This window comes from Sturnira hondurensis, unplaced genomic scaffold (genome assembly GCF_014824575.4).
Source record: "Sturnira hondurensis isolate 20B ecotype Veracruz unplaced genomic scaffold, ASM1482457v3 Scaffold0006413, whole genome shotgun sequence".
NCBI lineage: Eukaryota > Metazoa > Chordata > Mammalia > Chiroptera > Phyllostomidae > Sturnira > Sturnira hondurensis.
In genome coordinates, this window is record NW_028079044.1 from 28,823,509 (window position 1) to 28,845,955 (window position 22,447).

Here is a 22,447-nt window from a genome sequence, read left to right on the forward strand (position 1 = left end):
TAAGTCACGTGACAGGAAGTAGTCTGGAAGAAGCGGAAGTAGCGTGTGCTGGCGGAGGGTGCAGTAACCGGAACTCGGAGGATAGCACTAGTGGAGTCGGGCTGAGCTGGGCCCCAAGATGAAGGTGAAGATGCTAAGTCGGAACCCGGACCACTATATCCGCGAAACCAAGTTGGATTTACAGAGAGGTGAGACAAGTTAATAGAGAGCCCTCCAGCCTTGGGTCTGGCCTGGGCTTCCACCGAGACAAGTGGGCGGGGAGATTGGCGCTGTTTTCTCGTTCTTTCACTGCTCCGTATCTCCGAGGCAAAGTTTTTACAGATCAGGCCAGGCGGGACTGAGTAGCCGATAATTTCACCTGAAGTCCTTTTAAAAAGAGCTTACTCTAGTGGTTTGTGGGGAAGTTAGCTGTGTGGAGAATGCTTGAGGCTCCCCTGCCTCTCTCTCAAATTGTTCTCAGGTTCCTGTTGAAAAGTTCAACTTGAATGAGCCAAACTCGTGGGTTGAAGAATTTAACAATTAAACTGGCTTCTTTAAACCTTTCCGTTGCCCTAACGTCTGGCCACTTCTTAAAATTACGTACATCATCTGAATGTAGGAAGAGACAGGTGAAAACTTAAGCCATCGGTTTTATCAACAACTCTTGGAATTGGAAATTGTTAAAATGAAGTAAATGAGTTTTACTTATCCGTATTGGCCTGTTCCCTCATTAACATGCTGACTACTTATGAATTAATCATGTAATTGCTCATGATACCTGAATGACAAGGGACGGACCATATGTGTGAACACACTATTCTAAATGAAGAGAATAACAAGTTCAAAGGCCTTTAGGCAAAAATGAACTCAGGGGCCGTGTTATCAGAGTTTGAGTAAGGGATGAGTGTTAGAAGTTGAAGCTGGAACAGTATTTCGTCAATTTAATTGAGTAGTGGCGGTTGTCAACATGTATGCAAGAATTGCTACGAAGTAAATATCTACTCACAAGATGTTTACAGATTAAGTAACAAGACGGTAATGTTTCTATCATACATTAGGTTATGTCACTTGGATTTGACATCGTTTTGACATCTTGAACTTGGTCCCATCTTCCTCTCTAGGTTTGCTAGTCATTACTTTTCTCACAAGTAGCTTATATTTACCCTTGCCAATATGAGTGTATTTGAGGCATTCTGTTAATGCAAGAATGAGTGAATTACCGACTAGTCATAGAATCTCAGTGTTAGAAGGTGATGACTTATCTGACCTTAATGTTAAGGGTCTTACTTTTTATAACAACTTTTCTATTTCTTTATACTTGATGGAAGTGTTAATAGCAAAATGGGAAAATAGAAGTATTGGAGCTCTGGAAAGCATAAAATAAGGAAGACATTTGCTGTCTTCCTTTATTCTTTTACTTGTGTTTAGCTGTTATTTCCTTGCAAATTTTGTGCAGTATTCAAATGCTTATTTGAGTACTTTGATTCATTGACCTGGGGGGAGGACATCAGAGAATCTGTATTTTTAAAATTCAGTTGGCTATTCTGATACATTGGGTAATATGCAGATGTATGGGAAAAACTTACGTGAATATATGCCAGGCTTTTGTCAGCTATGGTATCCTCAGTGCTTGTAACATAGCAGATGCTCCATGTGTACTTGTTGACAGAATGTATGGATTTAGAGGTTGGAATGATTGTAGTGATTTGAAACCCTTTTTAGAAGACATGAAATTTAAGTTGAATATTTTTAAAGCATATGTAGGGTTTATTTAGGTTAGGATGAAAGTTGGAGTACATTCTTGGTGGGAAGAAATTACTTCTACCAGTGTTCAAGAGTGGGAAAGGTCAAGGCAGTCAGTTTTAGGTGACAGTGAATAAACCAGATTGGCTGGAGCCAAAAATTGGGGTTTCAGAAATTACATGAAGCTGGAGAAATAGGTTGGGACCATATTGCAGAAGACCAGAAAGGAGCTTGAAATTCATTCCATTGGTCAGAGGTCTCTAAAGCTGATATATTGGGCTATTCATTGTGGAGTAGAAAACACAAAGAATACTTCAATTTACATTTCTTATGTTAAAAAATAAATTAATCTTTAGGTAATACTTGAATCGATACCGTCATTTCAGCAGTATGTTAAATAGTCACATTATGCGTGTGCTACTTGAAATATCCCAAGGAAAGACTAGAGGCTTGACATGGTGTGGTTTCTTCTACTTTCAGAAGTAGGAGCAAGCTTGCTTATACTTTCAGAATAGTGCAACATGCTCTATAGTTTACATTAATTGGGGTTTTTATTATTTTAAATAATAAAATCTTCATAGTAATTTGTAAAGTGATGGGGGGCAGACATAAAAATCAGTTTTTCTGCAGAGGTTCCTTGGTAATATATGGCAGAGTTCTTAGAAGACTTGTGGAACATAATGATGAATTAAGCGTTGTAAAATTTGCTGAACTTTCTGTGGCTATGAATCCTAGGTAGGAGTTTTTTCCAGTGTGTCTGTGTTCTCAATAACACAGTATTGTGGATTAGCAACTTCTGCCTGTATCTTTTGCAACTGTACTGGCAGTTAAAACCAAACATTGTAATTAAAATCTTTGAGTAGTATTAGATTGAGATTTTTAAAAAACAGCATCTTTAATCACATGCTCTTAATAAATTCTGTGTGTGTGTATATATAGTTGAGCAGCAGAGATCTGCTCAAACACTCCATTCCTAATGGGGCATACAATGAAAAGAGTTTGAAGACTACCAGGAGTTTAGTAGGGAGCCTTCGAAAGTTTTTGAGCATGGGAGTGACATGCAAAAAGCTGTGTTTTTAGAGTGATTAATCTGGTGATAGTATAAACTGCTATCAAATAAAGTAGGAATGATAATACAGTAGTTCAAGTATAAAGTAATATGGGCCAAAACTAAGTTACTGGAGGTACGAAGAGAAAGGGGAAAATGAATAAGAAGTATTTCTGAGAGAGTATAAGTAGGACTTTTAAGTTTTGGCACTGGGGAATAAGGATGATTGATGTGTAAGCTTGAGTGAATGTTGAATATAGCACTGTCAATATCAGCATGTCACAAACTTGTAAAGTTTTTGTAAGAATTTATTTGAGCCAAACTGATAGTTGCTGGGGAGTAAGATTTCAAATGCTCAGGAGAATGACATTTTTGCAGTTTCTTTTATGTATTTGAAAAAGATTTTGTGCTCTCTTGAGGGTGGTTAAGCTTATTTCAAAGGTGTGTTAACCTAGAAGCACAGAAACAATAGAAAGAGTTTGCTTAAGGCAAAGATGAACCTTTTACTAAAGACGCTATATGCAGGGGGTATAATTACCTTCTATCACCTGTCCATTTAGGAATTTGTGATTGGATCATCCTGTGAGGTTGCTTCTCTAGAACCTCTTTTTCATCCACAGATTCTTTGACAGGGAGTCAGAAAGAAGAGACAGCAAGGTGGAATCATGGGGTGAGAAGATAGGTTTACTTTTAGATATTCAGGGTATTAACTGTGATAACATGTTAGGCAGCTAGCGTAACAGTTAAAAACATTTATTCTGGAGCCAGATTGTCTTGATTTGAATCCTGACTCCATCACTTCATAGGCAAGTTACTGCTCTGTGCCTCAGTTTCCCCATGTATAGGGTAGGAAGTAATAGTAGAACCTAACCCATAAGGTGCGGTGGAGATTAAATGAGTTAATACAAGGTATTGGCCCCCTAGTTGTTGTGACTCAGTGGATTGAGTGCTGGCCTGTGAACCAAAAGGTCAGCGGTTGGATTCCTGGTCAGGGTACATGTCTGGGTTTGCGGAACAGATCCCTGGTTGGGGGCCTGTGAAAGGCAACTGATTGATGCTTCTCTCCCTGTCTTTTGCTCCACCTTCCCATCTCTCTAAAAACAAATAAATCAAATCTGGACTACCAGCCAAGATGGTAGCATAGGTAGATAAGCTTTGCTGCTTTGCACAACCAAAAGTGGGACAACGACATATTTAAAAACAAAAAATTACTAGAACTGCCAGATAAACTGTATAGAAGTCTGAGAACCAAGGAGTTAAAGAAGGAACATTCATCCAGACGGGTAGGAGGGCCGTAGATAGGCAGCCAGGGTAGAGTGGGTGTGCAACAGGGCAGTGGCCTGGGTGGGACTGGGTGGATGAGACAATGGCTGGCAGACTGGGAGGTCCCACATTCGTGTATGGATAAGCTGGGAGGAACAACTGGGGAGTGAGAGAGACCATGGAACTCAGGGTTCTAGCGTGGGCAACTAAAGCCTCAGAACCTCTGGCTATAAAAAGCTGTGGGGGTTGCAGCAGTGGGAGAAACTCCCAGCATCACAAAAGAGTTCATTGGAGAGACGCACTAGGTCCTAGAACATACCCAAACCCACCCACCCATGAATTAGCACCAGAAGGGCTCAATTTGCTTGTAGGTAGTGGAGGAAGACTGAAAGCAGGGTGAGAGTGAGCAAGCATCATTGTTTCCTCTCTGACTCCTCCCCCCACATACAGCACCACAACACAGCAAAGTGGGGTGCCCTGCCCTGGCGAATACCTAAGGCTTCACGCCTTATAACACAACAGGTATGCTGAGACAAAGAAATATGGCCCAAATGAAAGAGATCAAAACACCAGAAAAAAACTTTCAAGTCCAGGAAGTTTAGAGAGTCCCAGAGAAATTAGACCCAAGGAGGAACACACAAAGACACATCATAATTACATTACCCAAGATTGAAGATAAGAAGAGAATCTTAAAAGCAGCAAGAGAAAAGTTCCCATAAGACTGTCAGCTGCTTTCTCAAAAGAAACCTTACAGGCTTGAAAAGACTGGAAAGATGTATTCAGAGTCATGAAAGGTAAGGTTCCACATCCAAAATTACTCTGTCCAGCAAAGCTGTCATTTAGAGTGGAAGGGCAGATAAAGTGCTTCCCAGATAAGGTCAAGTTAAAGGAGTTTATCAACACCAAGCCCTTATTCTATGAAATGTTAAGGGATTTATCTAAAAAAGATCATAACTATGAATAGTAAAAAGACAACAAACTCACAACTATCAACAGCCGAACCTCAAAAACAAACTAAGCAAGCAGCTAGAACAGGAACAAAATCATAGAAATGGAGATCACATGGGGGGTTATCAAGTGGAAAGGGGAAGAGTAGGGGGAAAGGTACAGAGAATAAGCATAATTGGTAGGTACAAAATAGGGGGAGGTTTAGAATAGTTGGGGAAATGGGGAACCAAAGAACTTACATGTATGACCCTGGACATGAACTAAGAGGGGCAAATGCTGGTGTGGAGTAGTGCAGGGTGGAGGAGGATAAAGGGGAGAAAAAAATGGGACAACTATAATAGAATAATCAATAAAATATACTTAAAAATAAGTTTTAAGTTATTTAAAAATATGTAAGGTATTTGCAAGAGTGCCTGGCACATGGTAAACTCTTTTTTAAGTAAGTGAGCAAACATGGAAAGTGCTCAATAAATCGTAGCTATAATCATAATCACAACAGTGTTTGTCTGTTACGCAGTGATTAGCACTGGAGATTAATAAAATTCCTTGCCCCGCAAGTTGTTTAGAATTCAGTTGGGCAAACATTTGTCATGCACTTTTGTGCCAGGCACTGTGCTAGGCGTAGGAGTACAAGTGAAGAATGTAATGGAAGCCCTGCCTGTGAACACTTAAAGCCGTTGAAAGGAATAGTAGGACACATAAAAGGAAAAGCTGCCCTGACTGGTGTGGTTCAGTGGGTTGGGTGTCCTCCTGTAAACCAGAGAGTTGCAGGTTCAGTTCCCACTCAGGGCACATGCCTGGCTTGCAGGCCAGGTTCCTGGTGGGGGTGGGTGAGAGGCAACTTACTGATGTTTCTCTCACACATTGATGTTTCTCTCCTCCTCCTCCCTTTCTTCCTCTCTCTCTAAAAATAAATAGATAAAATCTTTTCTTACAAAGCAAAAGCTGTGTATATATAGGGTCTAAGTCTTTTGCAAAATACAAGCATTCCATGAGTTTTTGGCAATTTTGGGAAGGTTTCTGGACAGAAGGTCTACTTTTGTATTCTTCAATGCTAGGCATAGAATAGTGGCTTACTGAATAACAAGTTGAATGATTAGCTAAGAAAGACCACAGGAAATATTAAATGTGAATTGTTTTTATTAAGAGGAGTAATTTTTATTTCAGTTCCAAGAAACTATGATCCAACCTTACATCCTTTTGAGGTTCCACGAGAATACGTAAGAGCTTTAAATGCTACCAAACTGGAACGGGTATTTGCAAAGCCATTCCTTGCTTCCCTGGATGGTCACCGAGATGGAGTCAACTGCTTGGCAAAGCATCCAAAGAGCCTGGCTACTGTCCTTTCTGGGGCATGTGATGGGGAGGCAAGTGTCACTCTGAATGATGTTTTAAACTAAAAATGGTTATATTACAGATGTTCTTTAGTTTTGAGTTACTGTGAGTTTTAATTGGTTTGATTTCATTTTTATATGTTGTTTTCTTTTCATTCTCAAGGCTCAGTTAGTAACTTCTGTTGTTTCTTTTCTAAACCCAAGAAATTAAAAATGTAGTAGCTTTAGGTCTAATTAGATAGTAAATAATAAAACATGTTTATAATAAAGATTTTCCGTGTTTTATTAGTAACAGGATGTTAGTAATGATTCAACACTTATTTCCCACTCTGGCAAAGAAAGAAAACTTTGAAACACTTTAAACTAGAATCAATAGAGTATTTAACAGATTGAATGTTCTACTTGTTGGTATACTTATCCTTAATGATCGCATTATTTTAATCCAGAAGGTTTTGCCTTTAGCTGTCTGGTAGAATGAGTCATAGCTTTTTCAGTGTTGAATTTATTTTTCTTGGAATGCAGTATTCCTGTGTCTGAACATTTTATATTTACAGTTTACTGACCGTTCCTGGTATACTCTATCATAGGTTAGAATCTGGAACCTGACCAAACGAAACTGTGTCCGTACAATACAGGCACATGAAGGTTTTGTACGAGGAATATGTACCCGTTTTTGTGGGAGTTCCTTTTTTACTGTAAGTATAATGCAATTAAGTTATTAATTCTTTTCAACATGTATATAAGACTGATCCAATTGAATATTTTCTCAGTTTGTTTATTTCTTCCAGGGCTCTTGTGGATTTTCACAATGCAAAATAACTTACTAAAACCTTGAAAAGAACTAGTGTTTTTAATGTAATCTAGGCTTCCCCATGCTTTTTTTGTATGTAATTTTTGAATAAGCAATTACTTAATGTAATAGTGAAACTAATATCCTATAGAGTACTAAGAAATGGAATTAATTGCAAGGCGAGGCTAGAATGGTATTTTATTTCTTCTGGAGGATTTTCAGTGCTAGGAATGAGTAAATTGTACTGTGTCAGGATCATAAATCTTTGAAGAAATAAATCATTGTGTGAGGGGGAGGTAAAATATACCTAACATAAAGTTTACCATTCTGACCATTTTTAAATGTACATTTTAGTGACATTAAGTCATATTACTGTGCAGCCATCACCACTAGCCATTTCCAGAATTGTCACATTTTCCCAAACTGTAACTCTCAGGCCTTAATAAATGCTGTTTCACTTTGTGTCTGTGTATTTGACTTTCCGGGGAGGTCATACTAGAGGAATCGTAATACTTGCCCTTCTGTTCTGACTTACCTCACTTAGCATGATGTTCTTCGGGTCATCCGTGTTTTAGAATGTGTCAGAATTTTTTTTTCCTTTTTAAGACTGAATAATATTCCATTGTATGTATGCACCACCTTTTGTTTATCCGTTCATCCATCAATGCACGTTTGGATGTTTCACCTTTTGGCTTTTGTGAATAATGCTGCTGTCGACATTGGTGTATAAATGTCTGAGTTCATTGAAAGTTTTTAACAGAGGAATGGCAAAAATCTAAGCTGTGCTTTGACATGATTAATTTGACAGCAGTGAGTGAACATTTGGAGGCTGTTTTAATAATCCTGTTAAGCAGTGATGAGTCAACACTGGGTAGTGGAAACAGTGGAAATCTGTAGGTTTAGACACATTTTGGAAGTTTGACAGGCTTGATAACTGTGGGATGCCTGAGAAGATGGTGCTTTCTGTTACAGAAACGGGGAAGCCAGAAGAGTCAGAAATGGTAGAGGAGAGTGAGAATGGGAAGGATACAGTGTAGTGAGCTGGGCTACCATGTGCTATTCGAGTGAAGGTGTCTCTTGGACCTTTGCAGATGCAGACCTGGGGTGTGGGAGGGAAGTCCGAGTTAACCTTGGAAGCATCAGTACAGAAATAACTATTGAAGCCATGGTCTGGCATCATTGGAGAGAAACGAGGTGGAAAGTAGAGAAATCAGAGATGTCAGGGAAATAGACTTTGAGGATGCCCACCTCCTAAGAATGGAGAAACTCTGGGAATAGCCAGAGAACTGGAACCTGTGGATGAGGTTAATGTCCTAGAAGGAAGGGATAGTAGGTTATGTGAACTACTATGAAGGATGATGAGAATGAGGACTGAGAAGAATATTTTAGGAATGTAGACCTGCAAAAAATTGAAAGTTAAATCCTGTAATTCTGTTCTTCCAGTTATAACACTGTTAGAAGTTCAATGTATATCTTTTCGAATGTTTTGACCTATCTGTGCAACCTTTTGTCTCAATACCCACTAACCAACTTGTAAATCTTCCTTGTTTTTTATTCGGAGGTGGTTTTTCAAAGAACAAGTTGAGTAGCATGCTGGGTGCAAAACAGATAGCAAGGGTATAATGAAGGAAAGAGATGACTTGTGGGAAACCTGAGAGCTACCTTTAAATATTCAAAAGATTGTCATATGAAAGACAAAAACAGACTTGTTTCATATGGGAACATTAGGAATAGATGTTAATGTTAACAGTGAGGAAAAGCTTATTTGCTGTCAAAAACTAAAATAAGCTACATTGCAGAGTGTTTAATAGCTTTTCTTCAGAGGGGTGCAGACAAGTTTCATAGCCTGGCACACATGTGTACATTGTAGGAGTTGGGTGGGAAGTTAGAGCAGGTTGCAGCTGTGGTTCTCCCAGGTGGTTCTTCTTCGGGATATGTTGAATAGTTTAATACTCCAGCCAGAGGATTTACTACTATTTTATTTTTTATTTTTATTTATTTTTTAAAATATTTTTATTTATTTATCTTTAGAGGGGAAGGGAAGGAGAGAAATATCAATGTATGGTTGCCTCTTGTGAGTCCCCTGCTGGGAACTGGCCTGCAACCCAGGCATGTGCCCTGACTGGGAATCGAACGGTGATCGTGTGGTTCACAGGCCTGTGCTCAATCCACTGAGCTATACCAGCCAGGGCGATTTACTACTTTTTTAATGCTTAAAAATGAATACACTGAAAACATTTTGCATTCATTATTCATTTCTCCCTTTAGATATGTTTTCAATATATTTTATTGATTATGCTATTGCAGTTGTCCCTTCCCCCCTTCATTCCCCTCCACTCTTCATACCCTCTCCCACCTACATTCCCCACCTTTAGTACATGTCCATGTGTCACAAGTTCTTTAGCTTTTACGTTTCCCATACTGTTCTTGCCCTCCCCCATCTATTTTCTACCTACTGTCTATGCTACTTATTCTCTGTACCTTTCCCCCTCTCTCCTCCTCCCACTCCCCTGTTACTATCCCTCCCTGTGATCTCCATTTCTGTGGTTCTGTTCCTGTTCTAGTTGTTTCCTTAGTTTGTTTTTGTTTTTGTTTTTGTTTTTGTTTTAGGTGTGGTTGTTAATAATTGTGAGTTTGATGTCATTTTACTATACATGTTTTTTATCTTCTTTTTCTTAGATAAGTTCCTTTAACATTTCATAAAGTAAGGGCTTGGTGATGATGAACTCCTTGAACTGGACCTTATCTGAGAAGCACTTTATCTGTCCTTCCATTCTAAATGAAAGCTTTGCTGGATAGAGCAATCTTGGATGTAGGTCCTTGTCTTTCATGACTTGGAATACTTCTTTCCAGCCTCTTCTTGCCAGCAAGGTCTCTTTTGAGAAATCAGCTGACAGTCTGCTGGGAACTCCTTTGTAGGTGACTGTCCCCTTATCTCTTGCTGCTTCTAGAATTCTTGCCTTCATTTTAATCTTGGCTAATGTAATTCTGATGTGCCTTGGTGTGTTCCTCCTTGGGTCCACCTTCTTTGGGACTCTCTGAACTTCCTGGACTTCCTAGAAGTCTGTTTACTTTGCCAGACTGGGGAAGTTCTTCTTTATTATTTGTTCAAATAAGTTTTCCACTTGTTACTGTTCCTCCTCCCCTTCTGGTACTCTTATAATCCGGATGTTGGAATGTTTAAAGATGTCCTGGAGTTTCTAAGCCTCTCCTCATTGTTTTGAATTCTTATTTTTTCATTCTTTTCTGTTTGTTTGTTTCTTTCTTCTTTCTGGTCCACTCCATTGATTTGAGTCCTAGTTTCCTTCCCATCACTATTGGTTCCCCGTGCATTTTCCTGCATTTCACTTAGCGTAGCCTTCATTTTTTTCATCTAATTTGTGACCAAATTCAACCAATTCTTTGAGCATCCTGATCACTAGTACTTTGAACTGTACATCTGATAGGTTGGCTATCTCTTGGTCACTTAGTTGTATTATTTTTGGAGCTTTGATCTGTTGTTTTGTTTTGGCCATTTTTTTTTTGTCTTGTCAAGCCTGTAAGAGGTGTTCACCAGGGCAGGGCAACCCAGTCACTCGGTTGTGATGCTGTATGTGGGGGCGGGGTCCAAGAGGGAACAGTGGTGCTTGCTCGGCTCTCCGTAGGACCACAGTCCCTTCTGCCGCTTCCCCCAAGCAAACTGGGCCTTTCTGGTGCTGATTCCCGTGTGGGTGGGCTTGTGTGTGTTCTAGGACCCTATGGGTCTCTCTAACGAACTCTCCTGTGAGGCTGGGAATCTCTTCCTGCCCCTCAACCCCCTCAGGTGTTTTCAGTCAGTGGTATGAGGCTTTATTTTCAAGCGCTGAATCTCTGGGTTGTGCAATCTTGTTTCGCTCCCTAGGTATCTGTACGTGAATGTGGGACTGCCACCTGGTCAGCCAGCCGCCGGCCTTGAGTGCAGTGTCTTGTTTCACAGTTGCTGCTTCCCTGGGTCTGCCTGTTGCCACCCTGTGCCCAGGATCTGCCCTCTGCTGTCTTGTGCGCCCATTGTCAAGAAGCATCTTGTGCCTTGACCCCTCTCTGCTCGGCTGCCCTACTCCGCCCTGCCTGCTGGTCTGGATGAATGTGTCTGTTTCAGCTCCTGGGCTGTCTGACTTCCATACAGTGCAATTTTTTGTCAGTTCTGATTGTTATTTTGTTTCTAAATTTTTGTTGTCCTTATTTTGGTTGTGCAAGGAGGCACAATGTTTCCACCTATGCTTCCATCTTGCCCAGAAATCCTCCCTTTAGATATTTTTAAGTAATGTGTGCCTGGCTAGAGGTGCAATGCATGTGAAAACTACTTACAGTGGCATAATTTCAGCACTTAATGTTTCAAAAAGTGTTTAATATACAATGTTGCAAAAAATAAACACTTACTACCTAAATTTCATAGCATCTGTAATATCCCATTTTGTGGTACCCGCAGGTCCTTCTTCAGTTTACTCAGCCTGGAGATGAGGTATTTTTAGCCAGGCAGATTCTTGTTTGGTTCCTCCATTCTACAAGACGTTAAACCTTTCTCAGGATTTATGGTCTGCAGAGGCTGGTGTGTAATAGACTTGTGCAGAGTAGCTTCGACGTTTACAAGGAGGTTCAGTCTTGAGCTGCCAGACACTGTTTATCAAAAGCTTGATTGAAAGAAACAGTTTCAGGGAGAGTGTTCCTAATAACAGTCTATCCTGTCTTCCGTAAATGGTAAAAGATCCCATTGGGTCACGCCAGAACAGCCAAGACCTTGGTACCTTGATGACATTTGACTGGCTCCTAACACTGGTTTCCAAAGTTGAGTTTTGATATGATGCCAGTATCTTAGATTCAGGTCATTAATAAAATATAGCCCTATTAATATATGCTTTTTGCCTGTTAGCATCCTCAACAAAAGAAATTCCTGTCTGGCCTTAGTACCCAAACTTCTCTCCTAGCCTCTTACCCTATTCTAATATCACAAGCACTATGAATTGTTTCGTAGGAAGTGTCTCCCTTTTTGAATTTGCTGCAAAAAAATAGCTAAATTTATGCTCTTCCTATAGATAAATACATGATGTTTTTAAACAAATTAGGTTATACAGTATTAGGCATTCTGTTTTGTGGCTTGTTTCACGTAATATCTCAACATACCCAAATCTAAAAATCCGTAGTTTGTTGTCTTGATTTGAGCCAAGGTACCAACAGGTGTACCCATCATTGCGTCTGTACATCTGTGAGCACAGTGAAAGGGCACATGAGGTCTTTACTAGCATTATGAAAATAGTTTTAACCTCATAGACCTCTGAAAAATTCTTAGGGTGCCTCAGAGCTCTGTAGTTCAGTTTCAAAACCCTCAACTCAGTAGTTTCTACATATTTATGTCAGGCAAAGAAGGACTTTATTCATGCTAAGATTATAAAAATGTCTCCTCTCCAGTTCTTTTTTAAAATTTTTTATTTTTCATTTTTTATATTTAAAATTATCTGGCATTTTATTTTTATGTCAGGGATCAAATTAGTTCAGCTTTTTAAATGACCACCAGATAGCACAAGATTGTTTTATTAAAATCTGTTGTTCTCTCTAATTTGAAATGCCATCCTTATTGCAATATGCATTTTTCTGCCATTAGATATGACCTAACTTTGTTCCTACTCTCATTTTCTTTTGCTTTGCTCATACTATTTTATTTTTAATTTTATATACTACATGTATTTGTTATAGATTTTTATAACAAGGTGAGATAAATGCATGAATAATTATATTGGGCAAATATCATATGTGTTGTCTTTAAAACTGGAGATGTTTGTAGTTTGATGTGTATGTCAGCAAGTTTGTACTTGGTAACCATTGTTTATTATCATCACCGTAAAAAATGTTTTAGGTTGGCGATGACAAAACTGTGAAGCAGTGGAAAATGGAAGGCCCAGGCTTCGGGGAAGAGGAAGAGCCACTGCACACGATACTAGGAAAGGTACAAAAATAAGTTGACCCAGACTTTGTCTATTAAAAATCTTCTCTTTTCAAATCATTTCATAATTTATCTTTCAAAAAAGATATAAATATGAAATTAAAGACTTTAGACTGTAACAGTTGACCTGTTTTAATCAGTATTTAATGTAGTTTTGTTCCTTTGCAGCTAAAGAATTTGATCAGTTCTCCAGTGTTTTCTTCAGTGTTTGCTATAGTTGGGTTCAATTCCTGTTTTCAGCCAGAGGGTGCAGTGAGGCATTTCTCTGGCCTGGCCCTGGGTGGGGGGGACGCCTGTAAGGGAAAAAGATCAGAAAAAAATTATGCTTCAGTTTCTGTCTGATTTATATTGTCATAGATCTTACACAAAGCTTAGGATGTCTAACTTGAAAGGATCCTTTAAGAAATGAAGAAATATAATATGGTGATGCTTTTTATATAAATCTCATTTATATTTCTTAAAACATTATTCTGCAAATCAGATGATATGGTTTAGTTATAGCTTAAGTATAATTCAGAATGTTTGGTTACCCATGTTTTATAATGCGTACACTTGATAGTAAGCAAAGTTGTAATACTAGATTTAACCTTTAAAAATGCCTTTTTAAACTCACTTTGTCATTTCACTATTATAGTTAGTATATATTTAGGTTCTGCTTCTCAGGTTTTAAGAAATTCTCAGTGTTCTTAAAGGGATGTGGAGGTGGGGTATGAGTATGAGGTGGAAGTAGCCTGCAGGGGGTAAAAAAGTGGCCAGCGATGTCTGCAACAGAACTGGCTTCATACTTGCAGAATGCTTTTTCTCCAGAAGTCCCAAAAGCCTTTCGAAGTATTTAGTCTTACCTCTTCCTCTGTGGTTTAGGCAATTCTGATTGTGGGAAGTTTTGTAGGACTTCCCTTTATGAATAGAAAATAATTAAAACCTGTAGATGCTGCTAAGAGTTCTTAAAAGCTTAAAGTATTAGCTAAATACAGGGTCCAGCACAAATAATGCTTTCTTTTTATTATAAAATCTTTTAAACCATAAACAATCATACTCGTTTTATTACCCTACCAACCACACTGGAGCGGGCCTTCTGCCGGACCCTGTGTTCCCTCTTATTTGCTTTGCAAACAGTTTTTATAAGATAGTACAAAGGCAGACTTTAATTTGGACCTGACCAGATTAATCACCTATTTTAAGTGGATAATGTCAAACTTGTAAGATTTTATTGCTTTTAACAATATTAGCATCCACCCTCACTGGTTCTACTTTTTTCTCTAAATTTTAATCCACTTGTTATCTATGTGTTTCTGTCCTGGGAGTCAGTACTTCACATGGGAAATGTGGAATGAAGTTTTTTAGAAATTACTTTTGTATTTCATTAGGTCCTTCAATAACCCAATGATGATTTAAAAATTGCTTCAGTGGTATGTTTTCACACTTAAGTCAATGCATCCATGTTAGCATTTCTTCTTTATTCCCAGAATGTGTGACAGGTCGAATCACTTCTTATGATACTGTTTTCTCCTTTAAAGGCTTCAACAAAGTTTCTTTGTGAACAGGGATTTTCTCAAAAAAAAAAAAAAGAGAGAGAGAGAGGGAGTGGATAAATATATTTAAAATATTCTGTACACTGGAAGTAGTAATGAAAGACCCATTTATAACAACCTCTCTGCTTTTAAAGACCGTGTATACAGGAATTGATCATCACTGGAAGGAAGCTGTTTTTGCCACGTGTGGACAGCAAGTGGACATTTGGGATGAACAAAGAACCAGCCCTGTATGCTCAATGACCTGGGGATTCGACAGTATATGTAGTGTTAAATTTAACCCAATTGAGGTAATGTTTCTTTTTGAAGTATATTTTACTCATTGTTTCCTTCTTATTTAATAATTTCAGCTCTGTATAGGAAACTTTTAAGCATGTGATAGTTTTTCTGAGTTTTCATTGTGTTTCTGGCCTTTGGTGAATTTTCTAGATTATATCTGAGTTCTGACACCCTGAGTTCTGAGATCTCAACATATTTGTCCGTGGGTCGGGCCTGGATGCCATGTAAGCACCACAGAGGAGGGTGTGTGCTTGTGCTTGGGGGCAGAATTCACACACACTGTGCTGCGACACTCCAGTTTGACCCATGTCTTCAGCACTCGTGTGCCACAGAGTACATTGTGGGACCTTCAGGGAAATGTTGGTTTTCACTCTCTTGGAGGTCAGAAGAAGGAGATTTGAGCATTGTTTTCTGTACTTATTTGTAAGTGGCAAGGGCACCAGAGCTTCCTAATAATATGCTTGATTATTGTACCTCATGATAAGTAGTTGCATTTTCCTTTTCTAAGAAGTATGAGTTGTGATTCCTAATTCCTCCAGGTGTGAGGCAAGAGGTGGAGATGGGATGCTACTCTCTAGTCAGGTCTGAGTTTAGGAAAAGAGGCTGCCCTGCATGCTAAGCTACCCCTTGGACTCCGGATCTTCTCAGGAGCTTTTTCTGAATGTGTAACTAGAGGCGAACTCACTGCCCAGAAGACTCCAGTAGAGATGCTTTTTCCTATAGAAAGAAAAGGAAATTGCAGCACGTGTAAGCTGATTTTAGAAGTTATCGGGAAATTATCATGTTAGATAGTATGAGAGAAAAATCCTGATGTGCAGGTTCTATACTCTGGGAGCCCCACGCTGACAAGAGGGAGGGTAGGAAGGCCAAGTCAGAGTGGCAGGGTATAAAATTGTATACTGTATTGGCACATGAGGTGCTGCCTTGTGATGTGCACTTGACCTTGTAGTGCTGCTAGTGTATAATCTACTGCCAGCGTGCCTCTGACCTTATAACGTCCAGACTGTTTCTCTATGTTTGTTTTTTTATTTTTAAAATAAGATTAATTGTATCCTTCAGTGTACTTCATAGGTTTGTTGAGAGTGTAAAATGTGATAATGTATGTGAATATCTTTAGGAGGTGCTGTTCAAGCTTAGCGTGGTGATGTTATTACTATTTAAAAAACAAAAAACAGCCCCTGGCTGGGTGCTGAGTTGGTTGAGCATTGTCCCCATACACCAAGGATGCAGGTTTGATCCCTGGTCAGGGCACATACGAGAAGCAACCAATGAATGCATAAATAAGTGGAGCAACAGATCACTGTTTCTCTCAAATCAATAAATTTTAAAAAATTAAAAAAAAAAAACAGAAGGAAGACAGATACTGATTTCTCCTTCTCTGAGGTTAGATCTTCTGTTTCTGTGTTTTGGTGAACATCTGTGTCAGGAGAACTGATGGGGCCATTCTAAAATGATAATCATTAGTGATGAGCTGACAACCATGTTTTTCAAATTTGCCTGGGTAATCACTGTATTTGTTCAGCTGTGTGTGTGATTTTATTTTTTTAACCTTATGAACTGACGTAGTGGTAAAAGCACATGGTGTGCATGTCTCATCCTGTATTAAACTTAATGGAAAGGGCGTGTTACTGTGGACAAATGGAGTGTATTTGTCTCCTCTAGTTATTAATAATAAATTTTCTGTTAAAATATTGGAGCCTAGAATTCTAAAAAAGCCAAGTGTTTATATGAAGCATTGCCACATTTTACAGTGTGGGAGTCAGTTTTCAGTCCAGGTGGAATTTTTACTTTGCTTATATCAAAGTCTTTATATCTAGAAATGGAAACTGATCAGACCTCGAGGTGATATAATGAAACACCACGGAAGGTTGAGAGGAGTCAGTAGCTAGGAGAAAGTTTCAGAGAGGAAGCGATTTAAAAGAAGAGTTTTGGAGATCATGATGATGTTTTATTTGAACTTTGTACACATTCGTAGTAGGAGCTTATCATATAGATACTTAGTAAATAAGTTTTGTTCCTCTTACATTTGCAATAGGAAGTAACTGGTAGGCAGAAGCCAAGAGTTAATCAGTGTCAGGAATCCTGGGTGAGGAGGAATGGCGCTACAAAGCAGGGTTCAAGGCTCCACTGTAGCTAGAGGGCTTCTTTTCACTAAACACTGAGGGTTATGTAAGTACCTTTCACATTTATAACTGACTTAGAAATAAATATTTGAAACATTGTGAGACAATTAAACAAAAGACAGGCCTAATTTATACAGAGTTAATATTCCCTGAGGACATGTTTAACTACTAATGAAAGTAATAATTTATAAAATTAGAAAATATTGCCATGTAGATATTAACTTTTAAATGACACTACCTAATGCTTCCGGTTGCAGTAAAACTGACAAATTCCCACATCACAGTGTATACTGGACAATTCTCTGGAAAACAATTTGCCCTAAATAACAAAAGCAGTGAATTTTTAAATGTTTTTTTAATTCAGTAATGCCACTACTGAAATTTTATCCGTAGAAAGAGAAGAGCTGAGTGTATGAAAGTGTTTATTAAAGTGTTACTTATAGTACTGAAGAGCAGAAAACAGATGTACATTGAAGAACGGATAAGTAAAATATGTTCTGTTATAGAGTATAGAGTTATCTGTACACTATCATCATTGGCATCTAAAACATAAATGGGGGCTTAACAGGGAAAATATTTAGGTTGTTGAGATTGTGAGTGATTTATTATACTTCTCTTAAAATAGACTTGAATGCTCTAACTTTGCATCATAAACATAAACATTAAATAACTTAAATAACTTATTCACTGAACAGACATGGTTTGCTGCCAAGCCTGGCTTTAACTGGTGATGTACTTATTTTTAGACATTTCTCTTGGGAAGCTGTGCTTCTGACCGGAATATAGTACTATATGATATGAGGCAAGCTACTCCTCTGAAAAAGGTGAGTTTCACTGTATCTTCTGCTCTGCTCCATTGTTAATGCAGTCCTTGGTAGATTGAGTGACAGAATACGGAGCAAATGCTTCTTCAGAGTTAAAACAGATTTTTTATAGAGATGTTATTAGAACATATAAATTTGCAAAGTGATCACAGTGACATTGTCTCAGCTCCCTATTACTTTTTAGAGACCTGCATTTACACTTGGTACTGGATCCTAGTCACCTCTGTGGCTCCCATGGTGCCAGTTTTAGGCATCTAGTTAGTTTTTACTAAATTGAAAGTTCTTTAATTAAGAGTATTGCATCCCTTCACTTCAGGCCATGATCATCATGCGGCACGTACAGTATTCCAGAGAATTTTGTAACGAATTTACATAACCAGCTTTATTTATTCAGTTATGTGCTGGCAGGTACTGATTTGGCATTTTGTTTAGACAAACACTGTCTTGTTCAAAGTGACAGGTTTCCCGACAGTGCTAAGCAGTAATTCCAGGAGTCCCCTGTCAAAGCTAATACAACCTTAGGCTAACTCTGAAAGAAGAGAAATATTGTTGGTAAAGAGAGGAGTGCTAATAGAAGAATTGTGAGCCATACAGGAAGGGCTAGATAGACATCGTTGACGTACCACATGTGAAAACATGCTTTCATTATTTTTGTTGTTTCCAAATCATTTTATAACTTGTAATAAATTTAGAAATCGTAGAGGTAGCGTATATTCGCCCTGGCAGGGGTGGCTCTGGTTGAGCGCCAGCCTGTGAACCAAAGGGTCTCGGGTTTGATTCCCAGTAGGGGCACATACCTGGGTTGTGGGCCAGGTCCCCAGTAGGGGGTGTGCGAGAGGCAACCACACATCGGTATTTCTCTCCCTGTCTGCTTCCCTTCCCCTTGCTAAAAAAGAAATAAATAAAATCTTAAAGGAAATAGAGTATATTTATTGAAGTCTGAACTTCATAAATATGTTTAATGGCACCTTTCCAAAATGCCACTTTTATCATTTTACTCATTCATGTCATATAATAGGAAGATACTACATGAACTTTGGTTTTAAACTTTAAGTGGATAACTTAATCTGTGTTTCTCCTGTAAAATGGTGATATTAATAACAACCTTCAGCACACTGGTGAGAATAAAACGTGGTACTTTAAGTAGCGGAATGCCAACATGAAGTACTAGTTTAATAAGTAGTAATTTAATAAGTAGTAATTTCTGCACCACCACCTCCTGCCCCACGTTTTCCATTTTTAAATGGTGGTCCAGTACTTTTAGGTTGAAGAAAAGAGCTGTAGCCTGGCTCTCAAGGCCTCCAAAACCTGGTCCCAGTGTGTGTTCCATTTATTTAACTGTTTTAGTCATAAGGAAACGTATAAATAGAGGTTGTCACATGCAGGTCCCCTTGAGGAATACAGAAATGTCACTTTCTGTTATTTCTTTGTTCTGTCTACTGTACTGTCAGTGTTTCCTTCATCTTTTCTCTCCTAAATGTAGTAGTTCTCAACCAGATTTTACTCTCACCAGGTGTATTTTGGAAATGTGGGAGGGGCATTTTAGGGACTGCTATTGGCATTTAATAGGTAGGTGCCTGGGAGGCTAAACATCCTAGAGTGGACAGTCGCACGCCACAGAAGGTTGTCCTGCCCAAATTGTTCTTGTTGAGAAGCCCTGTAATGTACTGGTTCTTCGCAGGTTAGCTCCTGTCGTGCTTGTCTTTTGAGACTTCTCTCTTTTAACGCTAAGCTAGCTCACTTTCAACTTTGCCTCGATTTGATGATTACTGCTTCATTGTTTATATTTTAACTTTTTTACGTATGTCTTATTTTTCTAATTATACTGTAAGTTATTTGAAGTCAGGGGACTATGTGTTAAATATTTCTGTATTTTTCACTATTTACCGCCCTGCCTGTGCATTCAGAAAGCAATTATTAATTGATTTCTTCTCATGTTGCACTGAGCACTGAGCACATGATAGGTACTTACTAAGTATTTGCTTGAATTAATGATAAAAAAGGAAAGGAAATGAGGTGGGAAATTTATTTATTTTAGAGGGAGTTGACTTCATAGTAGTAAGTTAGTGTATGCTGCTTTTCTCAGGTCATCTTAGATATGAGAACAAATACACTTTGTTGGAACCCTATGGAAGCTTTCATTTTCACTGCAGCAAATGAAGATTACAAGTGAGTTTCCCTCCTTAAAACTTATTTCTGTCAGAAATGTCTCAGTTGTATGTTTAATGAAATGTGTTTCCTATGTAGAATTTCCTCATATATGTGAGAAAACTCATTTGTTTCACTAGAACACATGCACACACACACGCACATGCACACACACAAAGCAGTTTCCCAAGTTGAAGACGAGCTTCATTAGAAAAGTATTCTCAGTTTTCAGAGTGATACAGACAAGGAATTGTCAGCTATGACCTGTGGACCAAATCCTGTCTGCCGCCTGTTTTTGTAAAGGTTTGTTGTGATACAGCCACACTCAGTTGTGTACTGACTGTGGCTGCTTTTGTGCTGTCGCGCCTGAGCTGAGCAGTTGCAACAGAGACTGTATAGCCCACAAGGCCCAAAGTGTTTATCTGCACTTCACGGAGAGAGTTGGCTGATCCCTGATGGAGACTGTATAGTAACTGAACCACAAAATGTTTCAGTAGAAACTAAAAACATCTGCCTACAAAATCTGTAGCTCTTCAGATGGCTGGTACTCGTGGTACTTAGAGCATCGGTACAGTACTATTAACTAAACTACAGGCTTTACTCCGTCCCCAGTGTAATGTTCTTTTCTAGGATCCAGTGCAGGATCCCTTCTTACATCTGATTGCTTTGTGTCCTTAGTTTGCTCAGTCTTTGATTATTCCTCACTCTGACCTTGTCTTCCATGACCTGAGTTCTTTCGAAAAGAACTTACTTGTTATTTTGTAGACTGTCCTTAATTTGGGCTAACTGATGTTTCTCATTATGATGCTTCTCATTATGATGCATTTTTGGTAAGACTACCACAAAACTGATGTGCCCTTCTTGGTGCATTGAATCAGTGTTACATGATGTCAGTATGTCTCATTACTGGTGATGTTACCCTTGATCACTTAAGGTGGCATCTGCCAGGTTTCTCTGCTATAAAGTTGCTATTTTTCCCTTATGTAATTAAACTTCTGCTCGCTACTCTCAGTGTCTGGAAGTGTTGTGGTGTTAGGAACCCAGCCACAGGGACACTGTATTGCTGTTGTTCATTATACATATCAGCTCATTTGAAGCATTCATTATTCTTTCAGCTGTTCGTGAAGAATTTTTAAACCTTGCCAGTCATGCAGCTATTGTTCTTATCAATTGTGTGCAAAGTGTAGTTTTCTAATTTTAGTACACTCTTTGAAAACCTGTGCTTACTCTATGTATCACTGATAGGAGTATAAATTAGTGCAACTTTGTTAAAAATCAGTTGTCAACTCAAAAGCCTCAAAAATGTTCATGCCTCTGGATTTAATATTCCTGTGTACAGGAGTCTGTCCAGATTTAATTGAAATCATCTCATTCAGCCAAAGATTAAGTGACAAAAATTCAAGTATTGGCATTTCATTTAAGAATTACTTATTAATAAATGAATTTAAACAAATTATAAATTATTTTAACACATTTTAAAATATGCAACCATTAAAATAGTTTCAAAGATTATTTAATGGTTAAATGTTTATAATATGCTACATGAAATATCAGAATACAGAGCTTTATATAATATCTGAGTTTTATTAAAAGTATATGTTTAATTTTTATGGTAAGCAGATTAGAAATAATTATACTGTGCTGACTTTGGGTGGTAGAAATAAAGATAAGTTTTGTATTCTGTACCTGTTTGAAATTCCTGTTTTCTACAAGGAGATTGGTGTTTATAAGGATAAAAGTGTGTAAGGGTAATCTTAAGGAATAATAAAACAATTGGTGTTTTTCCCTCTCTCTTACTTGCTGTGTGAAGAATTGAGCTATTTCTTTAGATGTGCACCGTTTAGCTCTCGGTGTCCCCTTCACTGGTGTCCCTCAGTACTGCATATGCTGCGTTATAGAAGATGGTGTCTAATAACTAAAAATCCTTTTACAGCCTGTATACTTTCGATATGCGTGCACTGGACAGCCCTGTGATGGTGCACATGGATCACGTGTCTGCCGTGCTGGACGTGGACTACTCTCCCACTGGGAAAGAGTTCGTGTCTGCTAGCTTTGATAAGTCTATTCGAATCTTCCCCGTGAACAAAAGTAGAAGCAGGTATGGTGCTACCAGTAAACCATTTGTTTTTATTTACTTTTTTCTGGCCTTGATCGTCATTTATCTTTGTTGAAAGGTTGTTGGGTTGTGTGTATATGGTGGGGCTCACACTTTGGTGTTTTGACTTGGGTCCCAGCTTGCCCTGTATCATCTGTGGGCGAAACATCAGCCTGCTGGGCAGTTCCTGTCATTAAACAGCATATTGTACTCATATAATTTGTTGATGTGAAATTTTAGCGTTTGCCTTAGGGCAAAGCCTTTTATTTTAGAACTATTTAGTAAACTTTTTAAAATAAGGACTTTATTTTATAGCAGTTTTAGGTTCATAACAAAATTGAGAAGAAGGTGACAGAGATTTCCCATATACCCCCTCCCAACACAT

General features: G+C 38.5%; 1 protein-coding gene across 1 annotated transcript in view; it reads left to right on the plus strand.

Annotated features, from left to right (window-relative positions):
- Window positions 1–28: 28 nt before the first annotated feature.
- The window catches only part of DCAF13 (DDB1 and CUL4 associated factor 13), a 30,728-nt gene continuing 8,309 nt past the window's right edge, over window positions 29–22,447 (plus strand). The window contains exons 1-8 of the mRNA XM_037048337.1: window positions 29–188; window positions 6,149–6,348; window positions 6,903–7,010; window positions 12,975–13,064; window positions 14,728–14,883; window positions 17,742–17,819; window positions 19,906–19,988; window positions 21,901–22,065. Of these exons, the coding sequence (XP_036904232.1) occupies window positions 119–188; window positions 6,149–6,348; window positions 6,903–7,010; window positions 12,975–13,064; window positions 14,728–14,883; window positions 17,742–17,819; window positions 19,906–19,988; window positions 21,901–22,065 (950 nt within the window). The 5' untranslated portion in view covers window positions 29–118. The remainder of the gene's footprint in view (window positions 189–6,148; window positions 6,349–6,902; window positions 7,011–12,974; window positions 13,065–14,727; window positions 14,884–17,741; window positions 17,820–19,905; window positions 19,989–21,900; window positions 22,066–22,447) is intronic.